Source organism: Oncorhynchus clarkii, chromosome 16, assembly GCF_045791955.1.
Source record: "Oncorhynchus clarkii lewisi isolate Uvic-CL-2024 chromosome 16, UVic_Ocla_1.0, whole genome shotgun sequence".
Lineage (NCBI taxonomy): Eukaryota > Metazoa > Chordata > Actinopteri > Salmoniformes > Salmonidae > Oncorhynchus > Oncorhynchus clarkii.
The window spans coordinates 47,151,283-47,167,309 of NC_092162.1; the positions used below are offsets into that span (position 1 = coordinate 47,151,283).

A 16,027-nucleotide genomic window follows, 5' to 3' on the forward strand; every position below is an offset into this window, starting at 1 on the left:
GTCTTTTCCTTTCATTTGAATTCTGAATGGTCACAACAAGATGAACTCCCCTGAAAACTACCCAACCACTCTGCCTCTAACGCTTCATAAGGAGATACAGCTAAAATGGTATAATGCCATACCTGAAAAACTCTTAAGCAGATACAGGATGTGTGAAATAATACTGCAGAGATAAAAGCACTCAAAAGCTACAGGGTAATTTCCAATGAGTTCCCCTGCTTTGTTTGGTTCAGCTGCTTGAACATAGCATTTTATTTGAGGACTGACATCTGCATATCCACATAAAGGGTCAAGTGCCATTCAATCTCCATTAGTGTTTGCATTGCACAGAGATAGAATCCTTTAACAGCAAACAACCGATTCCGCTTTCAAGCCAGTAAATTAAAGTGCAACACTACTGTAGGCTTAACACACAAAAGCATGGCACCTAATGTTAAGTGATTGGCCTCATTGCAATAGGGTAAATATAACTCAAATGCAACATGATAATGAATTTAACTAAATGTAGCTTTTCCAATGCCCATAAACATATGGATCCTGAAGGTTTGTGAGCCAAAACATCGGGAAGTTTCCATACCCAACCAATTTGTGACGCCATGTGATGTCATAATAGGTTCCTGATTGCAGGAGCCAATCAAAAATAATATTTAATTAAATAAGACCAAGCATGCATGTGGAACAGTGAAAAGAATGCTCAGGTGAGATGGAGATGACTCACCGTCTTCGCGGGACTTCTGTATGAAGGCGTCCACACCACTCTCTCCATAGTTGCCCTCCGATGCTACTGTGGAGACATAATTCCAGCTCATGGCTTTGACTATGTCCACCATTGCCTGTGCCTGGTAGGTGTCCGGAGGCACGACGCGGGAGAAGAAGTCATAGCGCGTGTTATCGCTCAGCTCCGGAGCCGTGGAGGCATAACTCACCTGAGGGATCTGAGGAGAGAACAAGAGGACATGGTGTGAGCACATACTGTAGTTCCACTTTATAGTATCGATATATGCTGGAAGGAATGATGGAAGTTACATCTCAAGTGTCAAACATTTATGAACTATCAGGATTGTTTCATTAACCAACCCTCTCATCTCTTGGATGCTGATCAATACTATCAAATGGTAAATGAAAAACCAACCAGTTAACACAGATGCTATGCTTTTGTGTGTTAAGCATAGTGTTGCACTTTCATTTACCTAAGAGTTACTGGCTTGAAAGCGGAATTGGTTGTTTGCTGTTAAAGGATTCTATCTCTGTGCAATGCAAACACTAATGGAGATTGAATGGCACTTGACCCTTTATGTGGATATGCAGATGTCATGGTGAGAGATAGCATTTTATTTGAGGACTATGTTCAAGCCTACACCATGCTACACCATGGCCAAATTATGCAACAGAGATGCATGTGGAACCCAAAATGTATGCTTGGTCTATTTAATGAAATATTATGTTTTGGGTTTATACATTTTATATGGGAATAGTTTCAAATAGCATTTTTAATGACGAGGTATGATTTTCTGTTCATTCAGGTGACTGATGAGTAAATGAGACATCAGGACGGAGGTGAGAACGTGGATTTTTACTCCATAGGGTAAACCTCAGAATAATAGTGACTGGAGTAATCACCTGTGGTATTACACTTCTGTACACTGAAATATTGACACCTAAGGAGAGTTGAATGGAAATATTGACACCTAAGGAGAGTTGAATGGAAATATTGACACCTAAGGAGAGTTGAATGGAAATATTGACACCTAAGGAGAGTTGAATGGAAATATTGACACCTAAGGAGAGTTGAATGGAAATATTGACACCTAAGGAGAGTTGAATGCTACTATTTCAAAAATGAACAAAAATGTCTCTGTCTGCTCACTCCCACATCTATGTGCACACGCTATGATGTCATATACTGTAGTCCTCTGCAAAAATAAGCACAGCATTTCTCAAGAGTGTCAAGACAACGCTGAGATTAAACCTCAAAGTTGAGATGTTGTAGACAAAGTGTTATTCCACTTCAAGCTGCCCTCAAGCCAATCAAGTAGCACCAAAGCTATAATAAGCTCATTTAAATTAGATTCTCACAGACTAGAAGTGATTCATTTGGGGGTGAAAAGTGTTAACAGACAAGGGCCTTTGTTCCAGGGCCTGTGATAACACATTTTAAAGTAACTTGACAAGGCAGTCTTGTGTATTCCCGGCATTCACAAGAGCAACATTGTTTTTAGTTTTTTTGGTGGAGAGAACAAGAATATGGTAATAACATAAACTGTATGGTTTTGGTGATGTATATTTGTCTACAATAATACAATTCAGAGTAAAATGTGCATCCTTGATAACATATTTTACAAACATATTCCCTTTATGTCTCCTTGAAATGATGTGCACTGTGGAGCACGTAGTCTCTCTAGACGAGTTGCCTTCCACAATGTACCAATGCTCCAGCTTATACGTCTGTAGAAGTTCTGCCGTCAGTTGGGACAGAGGATGAGTCAGAAATGGGAGGTGCATCAGAGGTGCAGTATTCACTTGTTGCTCTAGCTTAACAGGACCACAATTCCCTCCTGCATTTTATGCCCTGCCTACCCAATCTCATGATTTGTCTGTCTGATTATTATTACATGTTTTATCGAAATGTCCCAGGGAATCGAAAAGGGGGTAGCTGCAGCCCAATATGGTGACCGGAGTATGGGCAAGTGGGTGTGTTGAAAGGAAAGTAATGGGCATGTGGAAAAGAGTGGGTGTGTCAAGGGCTTGTGGAAAGGAGTGGGTGTATCAAGGGCTTGTGGAAAGGTGTGGGTGTGTAGAAAAGAAAATAGTGGGCATGTGGAAAAGAGAGGGTGTGTCAAAAAGGAAATAGTGGGTGTGTGGAAAGGAGTGGGTGTGTCAAAAATAAATAGTGGGCGAGTGGAAAGGAGTGGGTATGTCAAGGAAAGTAGCAGGCTTGTGGAAAGGAGTGGGTGTGTCAACCAAATTAGTGGGAGTGTGGAAAGGAGTATGTGTGTCAAGGAAATTAGTGGGCTTGTGGAGGAAAGTAGTGAGCGTGTGGAAAGTAGTTGGTGTGTGGAAAGGAGTGGGTCTGTCAAGGAAATTAGTGGGCTTGTGGAAATGAGTGGGTGTGTCAAAAGCAAATTAGTGGGCGTGTGGAAAGGAGTGGGTGTGTCGAAAGGAAAGTAGTGGTCGTGTGGAAAGGAGTGGGTGCGTTGAAAGCGCTCTGCTATAGGTAAGACAGTTTGGAGTTTTGAAGCCAGAGGATGACTCTGAGTCGTACGTCACTTTTCGTTTTACAGAGATAATTGTACATTTTCAGTTATAAAACTGACAAGTGTATTATTTTTAATTAAAAGTACTAATGATGGGTGTACTATTGCTTCACCCTGATATTGGCTACTAAGTAGACTTCCCATGCCGTTGCCGGGACAGATGTGCTTGTCAAACGGGAGCTAAGGGCACTGTGTCCAAAACATACTGTAGTTGTTTAGTTTTCATGCAAGCATTTTCAAGCATATCCTATCACTAAGTCCCACAGTTATACAAAATATCACAAGCGAGTAGAAATGTTAACATTGTTTGTTTGAGTTTAAAGTTACATTGTCTCACCAAACTGTAGCCTACTCACCACAGTGGATTGTTTGTGGACTGATTTGGAGAGTGAGAGCTGGTGAAGCCACATGGTTACCCAGCATGCACGTGGTCAGTTTTCCTAATACATTTATTCTATGTTATCTTTATGTTATAATATGTCCTGATATTGGGAAATGTGTTGGCCATTGATATGATGACATTTGATAAGTATTAATTGTGATGGGAATTCTAAATGTTACATTGATGAAATACCTGTTTAGGTGGTCTTCTAACCTTTTCAGGTTTCTCATTTCGGGAGAGTTTAAGAAGGAGTGACATGTTTCCTCTGGGCTCTCAACTGAGGGATTATTGATGATCTGTCTAAGTTATAGTTGCTCCATCTAGTTTGAAGGTGCATTGCCTTAGAAGCTTCTGTATATTTACCATTTAGATTATTGTTTGTTGTTTTGAAAGTACAGTGCCTTGCGAAAGTATTCGGCCCCCTTGAACTTTGCAACCTTTTGCCACAATTCAGGCTTCAAACATAAAGATATAAAACTGTATTTTTTGTGAAGAATCAACAACAAGTGGGACACAATCATGAAGTGGAACGACATTTATTGGATATTTCAAACTTTTTTAACAAATCAAAAACTGAAAAATTGGGCGTGCAAAATTATTCAGCCCCTTTACTTTCAGTGCAGCAAACTCTCTCCAGAAGTTCAGTGAGGATCTCTGAATGATCCAATGTTGACCTAAATGACTAATGATGATAAATACAATCCACCTGTGTGTAATCAAGACTCCGTATAAATGCACCTGCACTGTGATAGTCTCAGAGGTCCGTTAAAAGCGCAGAGAGCATCATGAAGAACAAGGAACACACCAGGCAGGTCCGAGCTACTGTTGTGAAGAAGTTTAAAGCCGGATTTGGATACAAAACGATTTCCCAAGTTTTAAACATCCCAAGGAGCACTGTGCAAGCGATAATATTGAAATGGAAGGAGTATCAGACCACTGCAAATCTACCAAGACCTGGCCGTCCCTCTAAACTTTCAGCTCATACAAGGAGAAGACTGATCAGAGATGCAGCCAAGAGGCCCATGATCACTCTGGATGAACTGCAGAGATCTACAGCTGAGTTGGGAGACTCTGTCCATAGGACAACAATCAGTCGTATATTGCACAAATCTGGCCTTTATGGAAGAGTGGCAAGAAGAAAGCCATTTCTTAAAGATATCCATAAAAAGTGTAGTTTAAAGTTTGCCACAAGCCACCTGGGAGACACACCAAACATGTGGAAGAAGGTGCTCTGGTCAGATGAAACCAAAATTGAACTTTTTGGCAACAATGCAAAACGTTATGTTTGGCGTAAAAGCAACACAGCTCATCACCCTGAACACACCATCCCCACTGTCAAACATGGTGGTGGCAGCATCATGGTTTGGGCCTGCTTTTCTTCAGCAGGGACAGGGAAGATGGTTAAAATTGATGGGAAGATGGATGGAGCCAAATGCAGGACCATTCTGGAAGAAAACCTGATGGAGTCTGCAAAAGACCTGAGACTGGGACGAAGATTTGTCTTCCAACAATACAATGATCCAAAACATAAAGCAAAATATACAATGGAATGGTTCAAAAATAAACATATCCAGGTGTTAGAATGGCCAAGTCAAAGTCCAGACCTGAATCCAATCGAGAATCTGTGGAAAGAACTGAAAACTGCTGTTCACAAATGCTCTCCATCCAACCTCACTGAGCTCGAGCTGTTTTGCAAGGAGGAATGGGAAAAATGTCAGTCTCTCGATATGCAAAACTGATAGAGACATACCCCAAGCGACTTACAGCTGTAATCGCAGCAAAAGGTGGCGCTACAAAGTATTAACTTAAGGGGGCTGAATAATTTTGCACGCCCAATTTTTCAGTTTTGGATTTGTTAAAAAAGTTAGAAATATCCAATAAATGTCGTTCCACTTCATGATTGTGTCCCACTTGTTGTTGATTCTTCACAAAAAAATACAGTTTTATATCTTTATGTTTGAAGCCTGAAATGTGGCAAAAGGTCGCAAAGTTCAAGGGGACCGAATACTTTCGCAAGGCACTGTATATGTCAGTGTTCCTCAACATCTTGTACGTATTTTGGATCCATCTTCACTTTCTGCACCTGTAAATAAATACCACCATTTTGCAATCGAATCCTGCGTACCTCTTGATGCTTCTCACCCCACTGACAAGACCCTGGGTCCACTATTGATCTCGTCAACCAGTCCTATAATTCATTTTTTTCAATGTATGTATTAAATAATAAGTCAAAAGGTTTCCATATTATTTGTGTTTGTGCCTGTGCCAAAAATCTACTGTCATAATAGATCTGGATTCACTCTGCTGAATGTACTGTTGTAGTGCCAGTGCGGAAGTCTTAAAGACTGCCTCAAGTGCTGAACACCTTTCCCACTTGATAAGTAATCTCTATTCCTGCTTGCTCAAGTAATTTCAGATTTATGATGGTCAGTGATCTTTCCGGAGCTTCTTTCTTGCACACTTTGGGATTTAACTGAGCAGATTTTATGACACTCAATAATGAGTTTCATGTTACAACATAAAATACAAAGACACCTCTTCTTATGCTGATGCACTTTGATTGGCCACAGGTCCCTGTAGGTTATAAATTACACTACTAGACAGTGAAAAGCTCTAGTGGGCAGTAATATTTGATATGTGTATATACAGTATATTATATAGTATATACATCACATGCTACTCATAATAAGACAAAGCAATTAGCCTATTATAATGTTTATCTGACTCCATAAGATAAATAGCAATATTATTTTTTAAACATTTTTAATTGAACCTTTATTTATCTAGGCAAGTCAGTTAAAACAATTTACTACTCAATAGTGATGGGGGGGGGGGGGGGGGGGGGGATCTATACAATTACATATTGCAATAGTATTTGGGAACCAAAAAAGTGTTAAACAAATCAAAATACATTTGGATGTGATCCTGGTTATTTGAAGGAAGATCATGCCTGCTGTATGACCCTGATACAGACATCTTAGATATGACTGACAGTTTAGTGAAATTGGCCTGATCTCTCTCCAAATGTTTTCTGTCACTAGGCTACAGCTACAGCCTCCAGGGTTATTGGCATATGCTGTCACCTTGAAGAATCACCAGGAAGAGACCGATGGATCTGGAGAGACAGATGTTGACTTAAGTAAGTTTTCAGAATGTTTTAACCTCTAAAGGTCTAAGCCTTTGAGGGGGTGACTATGGGATTGTTTTAAGAAGGTCATACCATGGATAATTTAGCTATTTGATTTAGAATTGTCAGACTCCTGTAGGAATCCCGCCAAAATAAAACAATTTTTGAACACATATTGAATTTAGCCTTTACTATATAGACTATATAAATGCACTGAATAACACATTCATAAATGGCAAAAGATACAGTAAAAAAAATAAGGAATACGGTTTTGAAGTGTTTTTCCTTTATCTAGGAGATATAACAAAGCTCAGGAAATATGTGTTTTTTGGACACACACTACATGGCCAAAAGTACGTGGACACCTGTTCTTCTATTCCAAAATCATGGGCATTAATATAGAGTTGGTCCCCCCTTTGCTGCTATAACAGCCTCCACTCTTCTGGGAAGGCAATCCACTAAATGTTGGAACATCCCTGCGTGGACTTGCTTCCATTCAGCCATTAGAGCATTAGGCACTGATGTTGGGCGATTAGGCTTGACTCGTAGTCGGTGTTCCAATTCATCATAAAGGTGTTCGATGTGGTTGAGGTCAGGGCTCTGTGCAGGCCAGTCAAGTTGGAAAGGTAACATCTTATGACACCGCCACATTAAAAATCACTGAGCTCTTCAGTAAGGCCCTTATACTGCCAATGTTTGTCTATGGAGATTGCATGGCTGTGTGCTCAATTTTATACACCTGTCAGAAACAGGTGTTGGTGAAATAGACTAATCTACTAATTTGAAGAGGTGTCCACATACTTTTGTAGTGTAGTGTAGCCATGTAGTGTATTTAACCCCTTTTTATTGGCACAAAAACTACCTCCATACATTTTTGAAAAGTTACCGGGTTACCTTCAGATGAGTCCCCTAACACTGGTGTGTGAGAATCTCATCTTTCCATAGAATGTGTAGCCAACCCGGTTCAGACCAGAGCCTAAAATGTACTTTTTGTTCCATCAGCCATTGTAGCAGGTAGATGAAAATATCTACCAGCCACTCAGATTTTTTACCAGACAAAATAATTTCTCACCATAATTACAGCAGAAAACTGATGACCATGCTCTGTAATGTTTCTAAAACAAGAATGTATTAGTAAGAAGTAATGTGGTGTATTCCTCAATTTAATACAAATATTTGTTACCTGAGTCTTTTAACCAAAATATCAGATGAGAAAAAATTTCAGCTACCCCTTTTAAGGGCGGGAGGTTACCCTAGTAATAGGGCCACTGGAGTCATGTCAGGTGGTATCTGTGTGTGTGTGAGATTTGGGATGTGACAAGTAGTAGACAGCGTCTACAGAGTCTCTTCGCTATCAGTTGAAGCTGCAGATTTAAAACTAACATTGAAAAACAACGGAGCTTCTGAACAAAACATTGTAAATAGACAAGAAACACAAGGAAAGTATAACTTCGCTGACTTAAGTAAATTAGACCCACTTTTATGGCTGTGCCAGCGCCTCCAAAAATCAATCTACCAGTGCTTCACTCACAGTGAGCAAAGCTGTTGCTGTACGAGGTGGGATGTAGGATTCAGATTTATTTGTGTGATTAGCAGCTATGAAACAAAATAGCTACTTCAGCATTTTTCTGCTAGAAATCGCAATTCATATCCTCATACTTAACTTTTGACTGTATTTTTATTCACAAATGTGAACGTAATGCTCGCACTGTAGAGACCTGCAAATTGACCATCCGCCACTGTGGCTGGTGAAGTAGGCATTCTTACCCTCTAATACCAAAATCTACTTGCATCTGGCCGGTGGCAGGAGTTCATTTTATGCCCTGGTTCAGACAGAAGTAGGCACATTGGCGGTGCCGACTTCAGACGAGACCTGTGGGGCTTGTGGAGGTCAGAGCAAAACAGAGGACACCATCGTGTGAGTCTCATCTATCCATAGTGGCCATATTTCAGACGCGACAGAAGTTTTAGTGAGAAGACCTATTTTTGGGAATGTCTCATGGTCTGACAAACACCGCTGTAGCTTGGCCACCTTCCACCGCAGACGCAGAAGGCCGACTTAGGCGGATGCAGATATTTCTACCTTAAACTGACAGGGATTTTTTTATGTTACTTAGATTGATGCATATGTGTGACAATAGACTCCTAAGGATGTTTTAAGGCAGAATGGTTTGTATATTCATTTTGTGGTTATTAGGAATGCAAGTTTACACAGTAGCAGTAAAATCTACTGATAGATGTATAAATCTGGTCATATTCTAAAATGTAAACAGAATCTTTGTATACTGAAGCTACAGTACCACTATGAGTCTGTTCACACTGAGCTGTAATAGCCATTGTTCAGAGTTCATTTTCCTGCACATATAGCCTATACTGAATAATTTATTTGAAACAGGGTGAGGGGTGGTTACCTTGGGAGAGTGATATGTGTGAGCTATGACGCATGTTGGTGAGTTCAGCTCTGCGTAATATGTTCCGGAATGAACTAATGCATTTTGCAAGTCTATAGATCAGAGGCTCCTCGGGGGCTAAAACTCTGCAGCACAGGAGAAGAGTTAACCTGGACTAAACCTTACTCATACTGTACCTGCAACTACAGTACAGTATTCCACCAGCATGCGTCATTCTACTGCGGTCTGAAAGCAGTCTGCTGCAGAGCTATCCTCCTCCCCTCTCCTCTCCCTGCCTCACACTGTGGTTGGCTTTGATGTGTTCAGTTGCAGCTCCCATTGATCCTGACACTAGTATGTTCACCCCCGCAGCCACTATTGGAGTACAAACCAGCTGTGCCCAGTGCCTGCAGCCCCTTACACCCACGTCAGTCCTCCTCTCTCCCCCTCCTCCTCCTCTTCCACCCGCGCTGATGTATCTGTTAAATTATGCAAATGAACAACATGCAGCACCTCGCATTTCGAGTGCCACATGCAAAGTAAGGCACTATTTAAGTATGGTAATGTCTCTTTACATAAAAAATGTTTAAATAAGGGACATAATCTTAGTCCTTAGAATGTTAGAGCAAAGATGTGTCACAACTCTACTTATGCGAGGAGAATACCATTAGCTCATCCATGTAGGTGGATGTCTTACAATGCACAGTGCATTGTGCTTGATGTGTAATGACTGATTATACAACACGAGATGAGTCAGTTGGGAATGGTCCATAGTCCTGTCACCTCAACTCCTTGGTCTATCCTGACAACAGGCCAAGTCTTCCTCGCTGCCTGAACATACTGCGTGTCTCTCTGGCCACTCAGTGTGTCTCATAATTGGAAAGCTCATGGGGACACTGAGGCTTCAGTCGTGTCTGTGGTCTCTGGCACATGTCCAGAGGGCTCCACAGGAACCGACAGAGGTCATCAGACTTAAACAGCTGGCTCTGACTGAGGGGGCACAGAAGGACAGGGTGGTGAAACTATCCTGCTGGACACAGATTCATGGAATCTGTCCTCACGCCAAACTTTGCTCCACTTTTGTCTACTTTGAGGTTAAGTGAAACTGTTTCCTGTCTCCTTTTGTAAGGAAAAAATATGTGTGCTGGCCTCATATTTTTGTTCTGGCTTTGAAGTCATGGGGAGGGTCTATGTTCTGCTCTGCCTCCTACCTGAACATCATTAAAGGGGCTGCTAAACTGTATTTGGAAGCTGCTAACAATGTCTTATTTTAGAGCACTTGAATATTCACTATTTCCCTTGCATTTAACTCATCAAAGTATTTCACCTACATCCAACAGAGCTTCTTAAAGTTACAAAGGATGTGATTGCATTGTACTGCACTTGTATTTCACTAGGTTTGGGATTCTTGTTCTTGTCCTCATGTGTTTTTTTTTACCTGTGGTTTTATGTTCCTTTGAAAGAAAGGAAAGAAATATATAACATACAGCAGTATATCAAAAACGACAATGGACTGTTCCTGTCACACATGGAGTGTTTGGTGTCCCACCCACGAGGCTCACTCAGGTTTTCATCCCAGGGGAGCTTGTCTAAAACACAGATAACAAATCAAACAGGATCCCTGCTGACATCCCGCTTCACTGTACTCTACCTGCAAGACTCGCTTCCATTGTTCCTCCATAAAATAACAGTTCTTAGCTCTTCAATTGAGGAGAAAATGGCTGAAAACTTTGACTAAAGGTGTATGGGATTATCCAAATCAAGTATTACAGAGACTATGAAACATATAATTAAAGTTTTCGGATGCTTCTTAAATCTGGTAATAGCAAATGGACTCCCTAATACGAGTTGAAGGTGGACAATGACAATAAGCTAAATGCTTTTATTAGCTAAATATGAAAATACATGTATGTTTTTGTTGATTTTTTTCAAGCAATGTATGGTGGTTCTGCCATGACAACCCTTATAAATATATATGCCAGATAAAGTGGCTGTAGATATTTAGGGACTCTGTGTAATGTTTCATTTTTCACCTGAGGGATTTTTACTCCTGTAACAATTACTGAATTTCAGCATCCTGTCAAGAAGCAGGACAGGCTGAGCTTATCATGTTTTTTGTTTGTTAGATTTCTCTTTCTCTCTCCCTCTCTGGAGTACAGTGAAAGTATTGAAGCGTGATGTTCTCAGTAATAGAACACATACTGTATACTTCCACGTTTTGACTCAAGGAATTCAACTCCCCCAGCCAAGCTCCTCTCTGACCCATGAGAGAAAATGAGTATAGACAAACTAGAGAAACCTTTGTTCGGATAGAATATTGTACAACATATACATATTGCCCAGAGAATGCTTTGTCCATCTAAAAGCAAAGGCACTGCCTGGTGTACCAATGTGGCTTGGAATTTCTATCAAGATCAAGGACAGATACCTGAAACCTATATTTTGGTTTTCATTTGGGGGATACAGCATCCCCATCCACTTTCTCTAGTACTAAACCAGCAACGTTTTTTGCCCTCAAGAGGCAGGTGTTCCCTGACCCTAGGTTGAAGATAGCCAGGTGTTCCCTGACCCTAGGTTGAAGATAGCCAGGTGTTCCCTGACCCTAGGTTGAAGATAGCCAGGTGTTCCCTGACCCTAGGTTGAAGATAGCCAGGTGTTCCCTGACCCTAGGTTGAAGATAGCCAGGTGTTCCCTGACCCTAGGTTGAAGATAGCCAGGTGTTCCCTGACCCTAGGTTGAAGATAGCCAGGTGTTCCCTGACCCTAGGTTGAAGATAGCCAGGTGTTCCCTGACCCTAGGTTGAAGATAGCCAGGTGTTCCCTGCCCCTAGGTTGAAGATAGCCAGGTGTTCCCTGACCCTAGGTTGAAGATAGCCAGGTGTTCCCTGACCCTAGGTTGAAGATAGCCAGGTGTTCCCTGACCCTAGGTTGAAGATAGCCAGGTTAGGACAAGCTAATAATTCCATGAGGAAGCGTTTTAAAATAAACAAAATGATTGTTACTAAACTAGCATTGCTGGTGCCATTGTTTAGAATTCTTCCTCATTGCTGCAAAGCTTTATGGGATATTAGAATCCTCTTGTCTTAACCTTTGTTATCTTCAACCTAGCCTTAACCTAAACCTGATTTCGACACTGAAAACTGACCTTTCCCACAGACTTGTTATGAACGTGACCAGAATTTAGAAATGAACCCCCTTAACCCACCGCTCCCCTAAACCCTTCCTCATCCCTACCCATCCATTGTGGGAGAAATTACAGTGATGGAGTCTCAAGCAGATGGTTTTATGCAGTTTTAATGTTCAATTTGCTTGCTTTAAATAACTGTGGCTTTTAAAAAATGCAATGAGTTCATTTGGCACAACATCAATGCTGAAGTAATAATGCTCATTTTAAACCTACAGAAATATTATACCGTACATCTGCACTGTGGGGCTGGCAAAGAAAAATCAAAAGCATTCGGGCTGGCACTAAAGCTCTAATTTGCTTGGTGAATATTTCGAACAGTCAAGTCTGTTTGTCTGACAGGCAGTGAAATAAATAGAGCAGGTTTATGACTTGGAGTGATTAATGTCTATTGGACATGGATGTCTGAGACTGGTGAAGTTAGCTACCAGTCTGCCAGTGTGGCTGTCTATCCAAGGAATTGTGCTTTACTGTTGTCGCTATATATCCTTAATATGAGATGTGGTAAAACGACCATCTGAGTCTGATACCCAGGAAAGGCTATGTCTGTGGCTCTCTTTGTCGTGGTATAGAGGCACATAGGGATTCTGTCAGACGCCCCCACACACCCTATAGCACAACAACACGACAGTTCCACCTCATCCCTCAGGCTGTCAAGCGCCCAGTAGGTGGCTGCAGTCGCCAATGTAATGGGCTAGATTCTTATTTGGCGGTAGGGGGCTTCACACCTGTCTGTCAGGTTCAGTTATTGGCTAACCCTGTCACGACAAGTCATTCTGCTCTCAGCCAGCTCTCAGAGGGGCCCTGCTGAGCTGAACACCACACGCTGCAGCCTCCTCAGTCCCCGGGCTCAGGCTATACATCAGGGTTCCCCAATTGGCACCCGCACTGATTTTCTTTCTTTTTTGTGGGGGGGGGGGGGGGGGCATAAAACACTGTAGAAACACTCTGGCAAATCAGCTCCAAGTGATTTTAATTTTGGAAATCTGTTCCAAAGTATTTCCACCCATAATAAAGAGATATATGTGATTGTATACGAAAGTAAGCAAGATTTGAAATTATTATGCTTTATTCAAATATGAAATCAGTTTGGGCTTCTTGTGGTCAATTTGCAGTCTACAAAATATTTGTAATTATGTTCCAGTCGCCTGAGCATCCGCTCAAGAAAATATCAACCCCTGGCTGAATCTAGTTGATGATCCCTGCTACAACATTCCCAAAGATTGGAAAGCAGCTGTGGTCATCCCCCTCTTCAAAGGGGGGACACATTCTTGACCCAAACTGCTACAGACCTATATCTATCCTACCCTGCCTTTCTAAGGTCTTCAAAAGCCAAGTCAACAAACAGATTACCGACCATTTTAAATCCCACCGCACCTTCTCCGCTATGCAATCTGGTTTCAGAGCTGGTCATGGGTGCACCTCAGCCACACTCAAGGTCCTAAACGATATCTTAACCGCCATTGATAAGAAACAATACTGTGCAGCCATATTCATTGACCTGGCCAAGGCTTTCGACTCTGTCAATCACCACATCCTCATCGGCAGACTCGATAGCCTTGGTTTCTCAAATTATTGCCTCGCCTGGTTCACCAACTACTTCTCTGATAGAGTTCAGTGTGTCAAATCGGAGGACCTGTTGTACGGGCCTCTGGCAGTCTCTATATGGGGGTGCCACAGGGTTCAATTCTTGGGCCGACTCTCTTCTCTGTATAAATAAATGATGTCGCTCTTGCTGCCGGTGATTCTCTGATCCACCTCTACGCAGACGACACCATTCTGTATACTTCTGGCCCTTCTTTGTACACTGTATTAACAACCCTCCAGATGAGCTTCAATGCCATACAACTCTCCTTCCGTGGCCTCCAACTGCTCTTTAATACAAGTAAAACTAAATGCATGCTCTTCAACCGATCGCTGCCTGCACTTGCCCGCCCGTCCAACATCACTACTCTGGACGGTTCTGACTTAGAATATGTGGCCAACTACAAATACCTAGGTGTCTGGTTAGACTGTAAACTCTCCTTCCAGACTCACATCAAACATCTCCAATCCAAAGTTAAATCTAGAATTGGCTTCCTATTTCGCAACAAAGCATCCTTCACTAATGCTGCCAAACATACCCTCGTAAAACTCACCATCCTACCGATCCTCGACTTTGGCGATGTCATTTACAAAATAGCCTCCAATACCCTACTCAATAAATTGGATGCAGTCTATCACATTGCCATCTGTTTTGTCACCAAAGTCCCATATACTACCCACCACTGCGACCTGAATGCTCTCGTTAGCTGGCCCTCGCTTCATACTCATCGCCAAACCCACTGGCTCCAGGTCATCTACAAGACCCTGCTAGGTAAAGTCCCCCTTAGCTCGCTGGTCACCATAGCAGCACCCACCTGTAGCACGCGCTCCAGCAGGTATATCTCTCTGGTCACCCCCAAAACCAATTCTTCCTTTGGCCCCCTCTCCTTCCAGTTCTCTGCTGCCAATGACTGGAACGAACTACAAAAATCTCTGAAACTGGAAACACATCTCCCTCACTAGCTTTAAGCACCAGCTGTCAGAGCAGCTCACAGATTACTGCACCTGTACATAGCCCATCTATAATTTAGCCCAAACAACTACCTCTTCCCCTATTGTATTTATATATTTTGCTCCTTTGCACCCCATTATTTGTATCTCTACTTTGCACATTCTTCCACGGCAAATCTACCATTCCAGTGTTTTACTTACCATGGCCTTTTTTTGCCTTTACCTCCCTTATCTCACCTAATTTGCTCACATTGTATATTTACTTATTTTTCTACTGTATTATTGACTGTATGTTTGTTTTACTCCATGTGTAACTCTGTGTTGGTGTATGTGTCGAACTGCTTTGCTTTATCTTGGCCAGGTTGCAATTGTAAATGAGAACTTGTTCTCAACTTGCCTACCTGTTTAAATAAAGGTTAAATAAAATAAATAAAAAAACATGCTAGAACCTTCAGATACCTTCAGACACGGAGCAGACGCCTCCATTAAAATAAGAATGCACCAAGGAGAGGTAGCTAGTTACTAGGTGGGATTCAAGGTCTCCCATCCCCTGGTGTTTGAATGACACACAGTGAGGGATGCTTTTGAAAGGAAGGAGAAGAGGGTTGTTCTACAGTGGCAATGAAGTGTCAACAATTTTTTGCAATCCTCCAAGCAGCAATATCTTGGTCATAAAATGCGATGTTTGCTCTGTCTCAGGTTATTAGAGGAATGTTAATACAAATTTCTCCAGCCTGAACTACTGGCGTTGTCCATCCTGGTTATACTGCTAAATCACAGAAGGATTTTACTTCAACCAGTAGACTCTTTGGCTTGACCCTACCCTGACTAAATGCCACAAACCAATTTCCCCAACTGAGACAGTAACTGCTATTAGTACTGTATAATCCTGTGAACTACTGGAACCAATCCACTAAGTCATATGAAAAACCACACCGGGATATTTCCATTGTGTTTACTTTAAAATGAATATGGTGAGGCTTGGGGGGAACAATGAGGCCTGGGGGCCCAAAGGGGACAAGTCCCTGTAACTGGATCATTTGCAGCTCTTGGCTTTCAGTCTATAATTAATAGGTGTTCTGCCTGGAAAGCGAAGGACTTGAGAAAAGGTTTTACACTGCATACTATTAAAAGGGACACCTTGTGAACACTTCCC

The 16,027-nt window shown here is 41.8% G+C and overlaps 1 protein-coding gene across 1 annotated transcript in view; it reads right to left on the minus strand.

Annotated features, from left to right (window-relative positions):
• The window catches only part of LOC139367667 (metabotropic glutamate receptor 4-like), a 229,872-nt gene that overhangs the window by 118,952 nt on the left and 94,893 nt on the right, over positions 1 to 16,027 (minus strand). Inside the window, exon 2 of the mRNA XM_071105944.1 lies at positions 719 to 935. Within this exon, the coding sequence (XP_070962045.1) occupies positions 719 to 935 (217 nt within the window). The remainder of the gene's footprint in view (positions 1 to 718; positions 936 to 16,027) is intronic.